This window comes from Trachypithecus francoisi, unplaced genomic scaffold (genome assembly GCF_009764315.1).
Source record: "Trachypithecus francoisi isolate TF-2019V2 unplaced genomic scaffold, Tfra_2.0 Lachesis_group7, whole genome shotgun sequence".
NCBI lineage: Eukaryota > Metazoa > Chordata > Mammalia > Primates > Cercopithecidae > Trachypithecus > Trachypithecus francoisi.
Window position 1 is genome coordinate 16595185 of NW_022681472.1, and position 16398 is coordinate 16611582.

General features: G+C 38.6%; 1 protein-coding gene across 1 annotated transcript in view; it reads left to right on the top strand.

Annotated features, from left to right (window-relative positions):
- Nucleotides 1-212: 212 nt before the first annotated feature.
- The window catches only part of CLVS1 (clavesin 1), a 221693-nt gene continuing 205507 nt past the window's right edge, over nt 213-16398 (top strand). Inside the window, exons 1-2 of the mRNA XM_033203426.1 lie at nt 213-397; nt 12238-12843. Of these exons, the coding sequence (XP_033059317.1) occupies nt 12389-12843 (455 nt within the window). The 5' untranslated portion in view covers nt 213-397; nt 12238-12388. The remainder of the gene's footprint in view (nt 398-12237; nt 12844-16398) is intronic.

Consider the following 16398-nt stretch of genomic DNA (forward strand, 5'->3'; position numbering starts at 1 on the left):
CACACACACACACATCTGCTTTTGCGCTTTCATTAATCCGTTTGAAATATTCTATTTTTAATGTTGTGTGGGTAGTGATGGCGCCGGTACTTTTTGTCCCAGATGTTAACAAAATTACAAAAAATTATTGGTACTTAACGGAACCAGGGAGGGTTGTGGGATGGAGGCATTTAGGACCCAGGGGAAAGCTAGGCTCGGTATAGAAGGACAGAGAATCGGGCGCGCACGCCTCCTACCAAAAATCACAGCCCCGTGTGGAGCTCGAGCTCTCATTCACAGCTTTCTAGAGAAATCTGAGCCCGAACCTGCCAGAATAAGGGATCTCACCCACCCAGTTCAGCAGCGAGGACACCTGCAGAAATACATTCCCAAAGCAAGGCTGGGCGGCCGTGTGAAGGTATTTGTTGCCTTTTTTCTCCCCTCTGTATTTGCAGAGCCTCCCCGCCTTTCCCCCGCGCTTGCGATGCCATGGCTGCGGCGTTTCAGCACTTCGGTATGTGGACAGCTCCCATCTGCAATCCCTCTGCACTCCATCCCACCCGCACCGCACCCCGCTCCCTGCCGCCTCCGCGGTCCATCCTCCTCCCGGCGCCCGCTCAGCCTGCGCCCCCTTACACATCAGCACCCCCATCTCCACCATCACCGTCATCATAGCCACCATCACCAGCGCGGTAACTATAGTCACACAACTGTGTCTTGCCACTTAGACAAAGCCCGAGGTCCGCAGGATAGAGGGAAAGAGCTCAAGTTGACAGGCATAGGAAGGAAAGTTCAGGTGAACAAACCCCTGAAAACAAAGAGAGACGCCTGTTTGCGAGAAAGGGAAAGTGAAGGCAGGAGGGAGAGACCCCAGGCACGGGGACAGATGGGGCACTTGCCAGACACCAGCAGTTAGCCAGCTGCCTTTCAGCAGATTAGGGTCTGTTTAGTTGAGGAAATTAACATGGCCTAGGGCATAATGTGATTCCAGAAAAATAGAAATGTAAGCTCAACCTGTTTCTGCTTTTCCAATGGAGAATCACCAGGAAGCAGAGTGGGGGTGACTGATGACTCATATTCACCCACACGTCCGTTTCCTTTCCTAAGTGTTTAACGCAGAAACTCTAGAATCAAGTTTTTTCTTCTGTTTTTACTAAAATGTTTTGTAAAATCGGGACCCCAAAGATTAATTCTGGCCAGAATAAAAATAAAAATGATGGTAATGATTATAACTTAAGAAAGGGGGCTCTCATTCGAATAAACTATTTGTTCCAGTGTTTCTTCCTGTCTACTTATTTCATTTCTATTTCAAATCTTAAACCTCTCTTTGGAGCAAAGAAAATAGATCCCTTGCCCAAATGGCCAAAGTAGTAATGATATTCAGACCAGATGGCCTTGCTTTGTTCATCATCAGTCAAGGACTGGCTCAGATTTGGAAGGCTAGATTTTTGTGTGCTTTCTCAGTAATCAGGTGATAACACCATTTTCCTATAATAGTAAAGGGTAATAGAGTGCAAAAATTGAAAAGGCATTTTATGTAACTCCGTTCTGCCAGGCTCTGCTTTTAGAGTGCTATCATTTTCTATCTCGGCTGAAGGGAAGTTGGAACATCTTTCAAATGTCTGATTAATTTGAACCTGAAAGTCTAAGCCCAAGTCATAGTCCCTATTTGATTTAATCAGGATCATCTGTTTTATAAGAGCTAAAAAGCACCAGAAAATAAGTACTGAGCCTGTCATAAATAAAAATATTTTGCTGGGTGCTCATTTAATTGATTTTTACTGAACAGCAAAGCATTGGGATTTTTTGACAAGTGTTTTTAATGAAATTAACATCTTAATTAAAAAAGAGATTATTTAAATGGGAATAATAGGTCACATGTGACAAGAAAGTTTAAACCAGAGCACAGAAAAGCTTGATTTTAAAGTTGCCCTTGTGTATTTATTCTGTCTCTTAAAGACAGTGAAGCAAATTTCATCTAAACCAGCTTGCTCACCATTAGAGGCATTGTTGAGAATAAAGACAGTCACAAATACGTATCTTTCAGAAGAAGTTCTGAGGAAAATTCATACTTAATTCTCTTTTAGAATGAGAAATAGTAGCAATGCATCAAAAGTTAATTACTGCCACTAATTATATAGATATGATTCCACCTGCCTCTAAAATTCATTCACTTTTGGATCCCAAGCAAGAAAACTAGCAAAATATGGGGTGAAATGGATTTTATAGAAGAAGAAAATTTGGTCATCCACATAATGTCCTTGGTTTGGTAATATCCACAGTAACCAAGATCTCTTAAAAGTCCCTGATAAAGGAGATTCTTAAAATTCCCTTTTCTGACTGCAAAGAATGGTTCAGCTCAGACAATTTTTAAAAATGTACATATTGCCAATTCTACTGCTTCACACCAGAAATGCAGGCCAGGAATCCAGTGCCTCTAGAGCTTCTGTCTTCCTGTGTTTAATACAATCTCCTGGGGCTGGGGAAATTTTAAAACAATGCTGCTTCAGTGAGATTTACAGGCATCTATCTGTAAGCAATGACTTTTCTTGACTAAAATGTTATGCTGAGCTTATTGATTTTTATAGAATGACAGTATCCTGGCTTCCTTACTTAAATCTTTTCTATTGAGAGCTATTTCTCCTTTAAAAATATTTTCAATAACAGAAATTATTCATTTTTATAATGGATTTAAAGGTGAAAAGAAAATGTTTTCCAGCAGTATCATCATATATTTTTGTGGACATTCTCATAAAAGAGTGTCTCATTTAGAATCATGGAGTAGACAGCTGGAAGGTCTTTCATTTCCCAAAAGGCAAAATCTTGAACTTTTCAGAACTGGTGGTGTCTGCTCACTTCTGAAGGTTTTACAAAGAGAGGCACTTTATTATCCCTAAGAAGTGTATTCACAACTTTACATACTCCCTGATAGTAGAGCCTTCCATCCTTAATAAATGGATCCAGGCTGACTTTGATCTTCTCTACTGTCCCTGTTACACAGTGACTCAGACACAGGAGGCAGCACAGCAGAATGAGTATACAAAATATGAAGCTTTACTATATGCAATCAGTCCAGAAATATGTCCTCAACATTGCCAACAAAAACCTTCTTTTCAGTCTTCTCCCAAATATTGCTTGTTTTGACTGTTGTTAATTTTATCCAGATATCACCAGAACAAAGTTGTTTCAAAAGAAGGTCCACAGTGTGAATTTTGACAACTCTGCAACCTCTAACTGATGTATGTCTCTTTATTGCAACTCATGTTTAATTACCAGTCTAAGTGTTTCTTAGTTTAAGGGAAGTTTATACTCTTTTGCTTGATTCTTTATGGATTGAAAATGAACTGGCTAAACATCCCCTGCCCCATAAAAAGCTTTCATTTATTGAGATAATAAGTTCATTTTTCTTCCCTACCTCTGATGCCTACCACAGCCCTTTATTACACCTTCTCAGGTCAGGTTGCCCTAGGCTCTGTCCCTTTATGCACCTGTTCTGTGACAGGAAGTATCCGAGAAAGTTTCCCGTGTGGTAGACTAATTTCCTGTGAGCTTTTGTGCTTCCTAATTTCTGAGCCAGCACAAATTTCTCCACATGTGTTTGAGATGATCTGCCCTTGTTTCCAGGATGCTTTTAGCCATATCTTCTGTTCCTAAATATTGTGCAGACCGCTTATGACTCCTTTTCTATCTATATTCCTTAAAATAGTATCAAAGGTCTTAGGCAAAGTTCCATACATTTATGTTTGTCACTTACAAAGCTTATTCAATGTTCATTATTTTATAGTTTTGGAGGAAGTAGGAGGGAAGTTATGGGCCTGGGAATAGCATGGTGCAGGGGGGCATGTTAAATTACAGGATCTATACATAAAAAGTTTCTTAATGTGTGGTCAAATTAAAACAAAATAAAACTTGTGACATCTCTCTCTCTTTCCTTTTTTTCTCTTCTTCCCTCCTCCTTTCCCTCCCTCTCTCTAAATTTCCCTGCCTTCTTCCCTTCCTTCTTTTGTGGTTGATATATAGAGCATGCAAACATAGTGAGAGTAATTAACTGGGTGATCTGCTAAACTATTATGAGTGCCATTGCTCCATAGGTAAAGAACACATTGTGGGGACTTTTATGTTCCTCTTGGACAGTGCAGTAGTCACAGACAACGTGAGTTCTGTCCACAGACAACATGAGTTCTGGCCTCAGAGGCAATTAATCTACCTCTCTACCCCTCTGGGTCATTATAAATCCTCTAGAGCAGCTTTTCTCAAACATTAATTTGCATGCAAATTGCCTGGGGATTCTGTTACCTGTTCAGTAGGTCTAGGTAAGTCCTGACATGCTGTGTCACTAACAAGTTCCTGGGTTCTGCTGCCACTGCTGATGCATGGACCACTCTTTGAGAAGCAAGAGCAAAGAAAAGTTTTCTTTTTTAACATTCTCACTTTTATGTCTGACTATTAAATAATAACACTTATTCTAAAACAAAACAAAAACCACCCCATGTTCTGAAACAATAAGAGCTCAGAAATTCTATTTCTAATTGAGGAGAAAGTTATAAAAATAGCCTCTTTCCTCCCACCTCACCCTTAAGCATGCTGCTGTGTTTTACTTTTCCCAGGCAGTTTTCTTAGCTGTGATTCCTACTGCTGCCATTGTCTGTGCAGTCACATCCAGAAGAAGGTTCACAGTTACATGGATCTGCTGGGAAAACATTTAGTGGAAAAGGGGGCAAATAGAGTTAATGGCTATTTTGGGGTGAGTCCTACCTTTCTTATCTTCCTTTAGGTCCTCTTCCTCAAAAAGGAGAGTCTATTCTTACAGAAATAATCTTTCCCTTTGAAGACAGAAGGGTCAAGGTTTTCTTTTGTTTGTTTTCCTTTCTCTTCCCATTGATACCCCTAGGAAGCACAAATTGGGGGTATCAACTGCCAATGACTTCTTATGGGGATAGTTGAATAGCCTACGAAATATTCCAGTCTAATATCCTATTGTTGAACAATTATTTCCCTATATATTATCTTTGCTTAAGATACATTGAGGTGTAAGGTAAATGCTACTTCAATTAAAGACTTTTTCTACCAAACACAGTGAGGAGGAACAAAAATCTCATACTTTCTCTATAAATTGACTTTCCCCTCAACTCCTTGCATTATTTACCCCAAAGAAAACTGCAAAATGGTGCTAGAATCATCTCTCACATAGGTCCATCTTCCCTGAGTTGGAGTCTCTTCTAATTCTGACCTGGCATCTATTTTGTTTACAAAAGTTTTCAGTGTCTCTACTCTGATGGAGCTCATTCCAATCTACTTTTAACATTTCTTTTTTTTTTTTTTTTTTTTTTTTTGAGGCAGAGTCTCGCTCTGTCGCCCAGACTGGAGTGCAGTGGCGCAATCTCGGCTCACTGCAAGCTCCGCCTCCCGGGTTCACGCCATTCTCCTGCCTCAGCCTCCCGAGTAGCTGGGACTACAGGCGTCCGCCACCTCGCCCGGCTAGTTTTTTTTTTGTATTTTTAGTAGAGACGGGGTTTCACCATGTTAGCCAGGATGGTCTCGATCTCCTGACCTCGTGATCCGCCCGTTTTGGCCTCCCAAAGTGCTGGGATTACAGGCTTGAGCCACCGCGCCTGGCCAACATTTCTTAAGAGCAGGAACAAATGGCAGCAAATGATTGTGTGCTTTTTTTGCTATTTTAAAGGGAGCCAAGGGAGTCTGCACAATTAGTATTTATGTGGCAAGAGTTAGTCCTAGGCTAGGAATAAGCTAAAGGTGGTGAAATGTGTTCTGTGTAGCACAGGCTAAATTCTGGTTACACCACGTTTTCAGATAATTCAGAGTCTCCTCTCTATCCTTGCAGACTACTCTCCCTGCCCCAGTACAGATAGTTTATATCTGTAAGTTGGCTAATATTTAAAGAAAGTCAATGAATTCGGGGTCACTTTGTTACCCACAGGTCTGATGTTCCGTAGCCAGTACTCATGCAGAAGTCCTATAAACCATAACGGCCAATCTGAAAATTCATCCACCAGAAAAAAGACTCCTTCTGGTTAGTACCATGGAACATGTAATCAACCAGCCTCTGAGATTTAAATATAGGCTAAACAGGCTGTAAGGGAGTGTATTATCTTTCAAGAAAGATTTCAAATAGAGTTACACTTAAAAAGAAAGATTTTTGGTCACTATGAGTTTCAGTTTGGGTTTAGATATATCAGCAGCGTCTGTTTTTATTTCATTCAGTATACAAATTCCTTTTGGTATTTCTAGGTAAAAATGCATATTCAATTTAAAAATTTAAAGTAAGGTTTTAGCAAGGGAAAGAGCTATAAGGGTTAACCCAATTCAATACATATTAAAAATTTGGAAACATAAATTCACACATACCAATGGATGAGGTAGTTGGTTAGACTTTCATGTACAAAGTATTGTCACCAGTATTAATTTTTCATTCTTTTCTTGTAAAAGAAACCCACAAAACAAATATGGCTATAGTTTCTTATTTTATATTTGTATTAATTTAAATTTACATGTATTTAAAAATTGTTCTTTGTATTACTAAGAACACCCAGAAGCCATGCAAATTTGAGGTGTTGTTCAGCAGTTATTGATGTTCTTACATTTCAAATAATATTTAGGCTTTACAGATTTTATTTTTCTGATTGTGACAACAATATTCTATTTCCTCCCCAAATGTGGGCAATTCTACAACATCCCTTAAGTGATGTCCTTTAGGACTGGCAGGGTATGGATATGTGTCTATTATGTGAGTGTAGTTGAGTGTGAGGGCACTGGTACTCAGAGTGATGTTAAAGAAGGCACCTACTTGGAGAGCAGAGTCTTGGACAAAATGTGAGTAAAGTAGGTTTGAGTGCAAATCTTTGTTCTTTCAGCCATATCTAAATCTCAGATTCACGTTTTCATCTAATAGTAATAACCTAACTTTAAGGATTGGTGTGGAAATTAGACTATATAATATCAAATACCTTGGCACCTAATAAGTACTCTAATGAATGGCACCTAATAAGTACTCCATGAATATTTGTTGGTTTTCTAACTTGAAGACTAGCTCATTATCTGACTTAGCTGTTATGTACCCCGAATACAGCATAATTATAATATCAACAAGAATTTACAGTTAAAGTAAAGTAGATCTTTTCCTTTACAAGCACTTTTGCCAACACTATTTCATAGAATTTTACCTCAGCACTTCCCAAGGAATTATCTTTCTTCTGTCTATTGCAGGATCATTTTAACAAAGAAAAAAAAATAACTGATATAAAATGCTTTGAAATACTACATACACACATACATATACATATTTTTAGATAAGACATTGCTAATATTATTTTGACTTTTTCCTGATATAGTGTATGTGTGTTTCTGAAGATTATAACAAAATAAATGAGAATAATAGATCATAAAATTACCAAATTGATTTCATTTGAATTATCATACTTTTCTGAAAGCATTTTTATGCTTAAACTCTTTGATTCTAAAGAGTACAGTGTATATTTGTAGATGTGCTTTCTTAAGACTAAATTCTGTATGAGGAAATACAAAAAGATTTGTTTCTAATGGAAACTTGAGATGAAATATAAAACTAGAATCTACAGATAACATTATTTTAAATATCATAGTATGGATACTCTTCTTTTCTCCCTCTCATACAAAACTATCATTACCTAATTTTCTAGTTCACTGGAAAATTGTGGACTGGAGTGAAAGGAGGTATCCTCCACCTTGGCCTTCCCAGAGAAAGTTTGTGAATTACTCTCCATGCATTTGAAATGGTGTCTAAACATGGAATCATTTGGGACTAAACCACATTGCAGGGAGATGGCCTCTGAGGCTTACGTGAATCTGCCTAAAGTGGTCTGTTTGATCATCAAGCACATTTCAATGCTGGTACCATGCTTGGCACTCTGCTGGGCATGGCAATCAATCCTTCAAACAGAATGACAAGATCTGTTATCTTTGATCTGTCATTTTTGCCAAAGGAAAATACCTAAAGGAAGAGCAAAAATTAGTCATTGCTGGAAAAGGCATAGACAGTTAGATTTTGAACAGCACCAGTCATCTTCCAATGAAGGAAGGAGGAAAAGACGGCAACTGGACATCTGTAAGGCGGAGTGTTAAGCCACCCAAGAAAATCTATTCATCCATTGGCATATTTAGGCTCATAGAATGGTAAGTTTGAAAGGAATTTTAGGGAACCAGAGTGAGGTTCTGAAACTTTCAGATGGTCACATAGGTCTTAAATCATGAATAATAAAACCTCTCTGCTACTCATAAGAGAGGGCAGCATAGCAGTAAAGAGCATGGTTTCAGAGAAAGATCACTTTTGGCTGAATCCAGTTTCTGCCTCTTAGTGTCTGTATAATTTGGGGCAGTCATTTAACCTTTCTGTGCCTTAGTTTCCTCATTTGAAGAATGAGGACAATAATATACTCATTTCATACAGTTGTTCTGAGGATTAAATACTGTAGCCTATAAAAAGAGAGTCTGCAAATGCCTAGAACATAATAAATAGCTATAATATATAATACAAATTATTATTATTAATACTACCAGCACAGAAAACCATTTCTACTTCTTCATGTGATACAAGTTCAATGTATCCATTTACAATTTGGAAAAGTTGAATGAGAACCAAGTCCTTTATGTGAACAAAAGATTATAGTTAAATGAAAATGCTATATTCTGGTGAACATTCTTCATATAGCCTTTCTAGTGCCTTAAATATTATCAATTGAAGTTGTTATTTAAGTAGCAGTCTATTCAGACTTCTGATACAAAGAATTTGCCTTTAAACGGAAAATATCTATGATCCTAAGTTATGAAACCCAGTGACCCTGGCTTGAGTGTTCTCCCCAGAAGCTTCTACTGTATGCTGAGCACAGAATAAAGATATAGATTGAAGAAAATTTATTTCGGATATTATAGATGGGAGGCAAAGCTATATGTGGAAGCAGCCCATGAAAAATGCAACCTCAACTTTCCTTTTGAACCCATAGTAATTTATCTCAGAAACAATGTTGAGTTCCCTGAACTGTAAGGTAAGTAACTTGCCCCAAGCTTTAAATCTTCTGTAAGGAATAAGTCATTGCTGTGCCTTGTGCTTTAAGCGCTGTGCTCCATGGGTTGGAACTGTGAACATTGCCTGGCATACTCTAGGGAGGTGAGAATCTGAAGCACAATGTGATTAGGCTAAATTCTCCAGGAAAAAAAAAAATACTTTGCAGATGAGGAATCATCAACATTAATCACAACATCTCATTTAAGGATAAACTGTCCTGGAGGTACTGAAACACTTATTCACTCATTCAAACATTTTGACCACTTTCTTTATTCATGTATTCTAGGCCTATTTACTGAGCATCTACTTCATGGCAGGCACTGTGCTAGGCACTGAGGATGTAGTGGTGAATGCAATGAAGTCCCTCTGCTCGTGGAGCTGACCCTCTTTTGGCCACACCCTGTATCAGGGATACACAGATTAATTAAATCCAGGCCTTCTCTGTAAGGTGTTCCAGATAAAGAGAGAGAAAGGAAAATGGCAACAGAATTTGGTGTGGTCAGGGGTGTGGGACTACTGTGACCTCTGAAGGCCAGGAAGGGTTTCCTGGAGAAATGAGTTTCAAATTTACTTCTGAAGGGCAAAGAAGAGTTAATCAGTGGTTATTCTAGGCAGAGAGAGAGCAGCTTTTACCAAGGCACACAAAGGTGAGAAGAAACTGCCGATGGCTGCATGGCCAGACAATAAATCTGGAGAGTTATAAAGAGACCAGAAGATGAAAGGTCTTGAAATCATATTGCATAGTTTTATACTTTATCCTAGGACAACTAGATGCTAATGATGGATGTTAATCAAGGAGTGACATAAGCATATTTCAACTGTAATACAGAGAATGGGTTGAAATGCAGAGAATGGACTGGCAGCAAGCATACCAATAGGGAGAATGTCACAGGACTGAACAGATGAGTAGTGATGCAGTCTAAACAAAGTCAGTGATCATGGGGATGGAAATAACTGGGCAAGTGTGAAAAACACTATGGAAGTAATTGCCTGGTAGTGGGCGGTAAGAGAGAGGGTGGAATAATAGTTGACTCCCAGGTTTCTAGCATGGGAAACTGCATAGAAGATGATGTCATTCACTAGGAGACAAAGGTGGAGGAGCAAATTCAGGATAAGGAACTGTGATTAGTTTAGTTTTGAACATAATGAGTTTGTGTTGTCTGTGAGTCAAATAAGTGGAGATGTTTAGTAGGTTGTAGAATGTGCAGCCTGAAGACCTGAAGGGAGCTATGGACTGATGTTGTAGATGGCAGATCATGGGGTCAGGATCTTGGAAAACACTAGCATTGAAGATGTGAGCAAAGAAGGAGAAGATTGAGCAGAGAGGGACAAAGGGCTAGGTGACAAATCAAGGGTAAATGGAGTTACAGAAAAGAATGGAAAAATGGGAGAAGGAGGTCTAAGAAAGATGATGTATTCAGCATTGAATATTGAGAAAGCTCACCTACAGTAGGTGCTGAAGTTTGTTTGTTGGATGTAGTAACAAAAATGACATTCACTAGTAGAGTGACCATCTGTCTGAGTTTGCTTGGAACCTGTTGTTCTAGCATCATTATTATTAACACTCTGTAGTGCCTAAGTTTGGATAATAAGTTATATCATCATCCGTGTCATTGATCAGTGTGAATAGTTGCAGCAGCATATCAAAGATAGATTGCAATGAGTGTAGGGAAGAACTGGAGAAGGAAGACACTAGGCGAGGCCATTTCTGAAAGGGCTGTTGGAGAAGGAATTTTAACGTCAGGTGGGCATTGAACTAGACAGATTTTGAAATTTCTTCCAATTCTGGGAAGAGTTTGTAGTACTATTTTCCTTTACTGTTATGAGTCCTCAAAATTAGTGAGAAGTAAGACTCTTCTGTTTCTTACAGAACATCACAGAGCTAAATTCTATTTTCTTACAAGTTATTTTACAAAGCCAATATTTTATAAATGAAATTATTTTTATTATTCTATTGCCTTGAAAATGAATACCAGTTACTTAAACTGTCTTTTATCTCCTCCATATCCAAACACATATAAAGCAGAAACAAGTGAGCTGATTGTCTCTCTTAAGAAATTACTGTTAGTCCTAAATTAAGCAGAACAATCATCATTTAAGTAATTTTGTATGATAAAGCATTACCAATAATGATTAGATTGGGATTCAATATTCTACCTCTTATTGCAGAAAAGATTGATGTAAGAAAGCTAGGAAAAATAAATGCCTCTAAGTTTATTTATAGTTAGTGTGTCTTCTGATTTTTGGAACTTCCAGGTTAGACCAAACAGATGGCTGCAAGAGTTTAAGCATTTATATTTAAAATAAGATACAAACAGTATGGGTGTTCCTCTGTATATCATTTTGGTGGAGAAATCATAAAGGATGTATCTGAAGGTATTAAAATGTCATAAGTAAAACAGCATCTTAGGAAAACAGGCAGGTTATATACAATGGAAGGATTTTTAAGCCTATAAGGATATTGGGTTGGGTAGAGAGCCAACCAGGAATCTCAAGTCCCTCTGCTTTCATAGTTAAAAGAATGGCAAATGCAAATAATAAAGCCATTTGCAAATGTCCCTGTAAGCCTCCTTGCCCATCCTTGAATTTGTTATTGGAGGTCAAGTTTCCAGCCATAAGCCCGTTCCCATCCCGACTCTTCACATATACTGGTGGAGGACTCCTGTGAGTCATGAACACCGGTGGGGTTAAAATAGAGGAAGTTTTTTATAGTTAAGATGTAAATGGCTGGCTTTAAGAAAGTGGAGGGAGGGGTATTTCTGTGAAAGATACTTCTGTTTGAGAAAAGAGGCCAATGGGAAGCATTAAATTGTACCATAGCTATAATTTCTCTTCCATATCTAGGCCTGTGAGTGGTCCCATAAAGCATGCTGTCACAGAGAAGTATCCTTCTCTCCTCTCACTGTTTCTTAAGGTAGTTAATAAAAGTGCATGCTTTTGCTAATCTGATCAAGCACTATTAAATTAACTAGTCAATGGAACTGAAATGTTCCCAAACATATTTCAAATATTTGCATATTAGATATTCAAGTTATCTATAATCAACTTATGCTCAATACCCCATTTATCATTTGTTCTTTGGACACCTAATCTAATCAGACCCACAGCCTAATATACTATTTTTTATCTAAGCTCCAATTAATTTGCCCAGACTTTCTTTGTATCATCTCTCTTTTGTTTCTTTTGTATTTGTTTTTCAGTAAGCAATGGCCTCAGTTTTGCTTCTCTTTTGGATGAACACCACCACATAGGGCCTGAATGTGAAAGAAGACCCTCTATTTGTCTGTTCTGGGGCAGTCTGGTAGTAAAACACCGTTGAATGGGACACAGTTTCAGCAGACCATCAGGTGAATGGGACCAGTCTCTCTTCTTCCAAAATATCAGAAGTTAAGCACTTGGAACGGAGATTTGGCCAAGATGACCCATTTACAGGCTGGACTCAGTCCAGAGACTATAGAGAAAGCTCGCCTGGAACTGAATGAAAACCCAGATGTTTTACATCAGGATATTCAGCAAGTCAGGGACATGATAATCACCAGGCCTGACATTGGATTTTTACGTACAGATGATGCCTTCATCCTGAGATTTCTCCGAGCCAGGAAGTTTCACCAAGCGGATGCCTTTAGACTCCTGGCTCAGTATTTCCAGTATCGCCAGCTAAACCTGGACATGTTCAAAAACTTCAAGGCAGATGATCCCGGCATTAAGAGGGCTCTGATCGATGGATTCCCTGGGGTGCTGGAAAACCGAGACCATTACGGCAGGAAGATTCTTTTGCTGTTTGCAGCCAATTGGGATCAGAGTAGGTAAATGTAGATAGTGTCTTTACTTGGTTTTCCTTACTATAAGCATCATCACTGCATGTTTGGGGTTGTATAGCTTTACATGTAATGAACTTTCATTAAAAAAAGAATATTTCACATGTTCACCCAGGAAGCTTTAAGGCCACAGGTGTGCTGTTCTCAAAAGGCAATTCCAGATGAACAACAGAATTGTAACATTAGAGTTGTAAGAGACCTTAGAAGTCATTATTCTTTTCATCAAAGTGGGTCATTCACTTTAGTAAAATTGAAACTGGATCTTCTAGAAGAATCATATATTCTGTCTTTGGTGTTCTCATCTTTAATAACAAAAACAAAAATGGCATTAGTAGATGGCTTAATATCAAGTATTTTCAAAGCATAAAATAATTTCTTGGATCCTCTCCATGACTTGAATTACCTCTATTTCTCCTGAGTGCCAGACATTTCTATCCAAAACCCTGCTAGACATTTCTCCCTGAAAGACCTAAAAGAGACCCCAAACTTGATATATCCCAAGCATCATCTTTCTCACTCTACCTGCTATGTCATCCACCTAGTATCTCAAGCCAGAAATCCAGGAGCCATCCTTGACTGCCCCTTGCTTTGGTCTTTACATCCAATTAATTGGCAAGTCCTACCACTTTCTCCTTATAAACCTGTGAAATCTCTTCACTTCTCTTTGCTTGCATTACTATTGCCTTAATTTAGGTTCTCATCATTTCTTCTCTCATTACTGCAACAGTTTCTTAGCTAGTATCCCTGCCTCTAGTCTCATCTCTTCTGAGTCATTCTAGGTTACACCGTAGCTGGGGTGACCCTTTCAAAATTCTGTTACATCACTTCCCTGATTAAAATTCTTCAATGACCTGCAAAGCTATTGAAATAAAGTAAGGTTCTTATGATCCACCTTCTGCACTTCCTCCTCTGCTTCATCTGCCCTTCGTCACATTCTCTGGTCCAGCTGGTTGGGACTATAAGCCTTGCCTTGAACAGTTGAGGTTTTTAAATGCCTTCCACCCTTTGGACTTGACCTGTCAGACACCCAAAGGAGAGACAACCATCCCCTATCCCAACTCCAATCATCCAACTCCAACAACACAATTTGCCTACTGATGCATCTCTATGGTCTTTGAGAAAGGTAGTCTTCTTCCACTTGCCTCCCAAACCTGTTTTTCTCAGGCACCCTACCTCTGTTTATATTTATATTAATGCAGTTATAATGGAAATGTAACAGCTACTGTTATCATAGCTAACATTTTGTATACTAATGACAAGCTCTGCTAAACATTAATATATATTACCTCATTTAACCCACCTGAGAACTTTGCATGATAGATATTAGTACTATGACCCCTCTTTTACCTTTGATGACATAAGCCTTTTAGAAGTTAAGGACTCACTCGTGTTACACAACTAGTGAATACAGAGTGGGAGTTGGGCAATGGTAGTCTGATGTGAGAGCCAGTTGTCTTAACCCGACTTTATTGTAATTGTGTGTTTACTTTGTGTATTCTTACCCCTCTTCCCAAGACTACAGATTCCTTGAGGGCAGGGGATCATGTCTTTTTCATGTTTATATCTTTGGTACATGGCACAATACCCAATGAATGTTGAATGAGAAAGAATAATGAATCAATTTCCAAAACATCACCTATGAATTGAACTTTCACAGAGATATAATCATTAACATTCTTATGTGTCATGGGGAGACACAGGTTTAACCTAAAAATATATCAACCTCCATAACCATTAAAAGGAATTTCTAAAGTGTCTCTTCACTGCCTCATGTCACTACTCTTTCTCTTTAAGATGATAACAGTGTAGGGCACCTTGGTGACCACTGGCTGTTTTGTGGTTGATAGTTTGGGGTGGGGTCGTCTAATCCTGGAAGGGTATTTGCATATTTTAACACTATCAATCTATAATTTGGTCAGGACTCCACCTGGGTCTGGGCTACCTTTCCATGTTTCTACCCTGTTATTCTGTAATGATATGGCATAACATATCATATGTCATATCATAATTAACATAATTAATGATGAGTCTCTTACTACATTGCTTCACTGATGAGACAGATTTTTAGGCCTTAAGATTCATCCATCTTTATCATTCACTCAACAAACATTCAGTGAGTATAGACTTTGTGCCAGAGCTTGTCTTAGGACACTGAGGACAGTGATGAGAACACACAATCCCTGCCAGTGAGGACACCATTGTTCAGCCGGATGCTTAACAATGGTGCAAACATATAGGCAGCTCACTCCAACTGCAATAGAATAATTCTTTCTGAGACACGCAACTCATTAGTACAGGACATCTGTGTAAACTAGAGGCAACAGCCTCCCCAAAAGGGCACATTAACATTTTGGATTTTGAAATAAGAAAGTATTGATAATTCTGGGGAATAATTGTATTAGTCCAATCTTGCATTGCTAAAAGGAATTACCTGAGACTGGGTAATTTATGAAGGAAAGAAGTTTAATTGACTCACAGTTCTGCAGGCTGCATAGCAAGCATTGCTAGGGAGACCTCAGGAAACTTATAATCATGGCAGAAGGTGAAGGGGAGGCAGGCACATCTTCACATAATGGGGCAGGAGAGAGAGAATGAGGGAAAGGTGCCACACACTTTTAAACAACCAGATCTCCTGAGAATTCTCTCACTAGACAGCACTAGGTTGATGGTGCTTAACCGTTAAAAACCACCCCATGATCCAATCACCTCCCACCAGGCCCCACCTCCAACACTGCGGATTACAACTCAACATGAGATTTGGATGGGGACATGGAGCCAAACCATATCATTAATTGTGCTGACTTCATTTATGCTTAGTTGTTTTCAGTGTTCTAGAACTTCCATCTGCTAAGACAGATGAGGTAAAGAACATCAGTAAGTGGGGACATACACATAAAGAAATGAGCCATAGTCAAATATTTTATTTTGTGTTAGGATTTGGTCCATGTATATCCCAAAATGTGTTGTTAAGAAGAAGAAGAAACAAATCTCTTAGTAAATAATCCAAGTGTTTATGGTTATGATAACCTCAAACAAATTACTTCACCTCTCTGTTTCTCAATTCTCTCTTGTGTAAAGTAAGAAGTTTGAACTATGTAATTCCTGAGATACTTGCTAGCTCTAATGGCTCATGAATGTGAAGCTTATTCAGCCTGATCCTATGGATGGGAAGTGACTTAAAAATCCACTTTATGGTCTCCTAATTTGCTACACTTTTTAAAGTAATCTCTCTTTGCACTGTCCTGCTCCACATTTGTCAAACTGTGCAATATTATTTGTCCCAGACCATTATGGTTTTAACAAAAAGGTTGTGATGATAAGGCTATTCCACTGGCAGCCAAATATTCAATGCAAACAAGCCTCAGTTTGAATTTAGATATTGTCATGTTGTTTACTGGTTATATAACTTTTGACAAGCAACCTCCCTGAGACTCAGTTTTCTCATCTGTAGGTTGGGAATGAGAGTGATGTCTATCTAATAGTATGGTTGGGAGGAATGAATAACATAACACATTGAAAAAACACAGCTTATTGTTTGATACA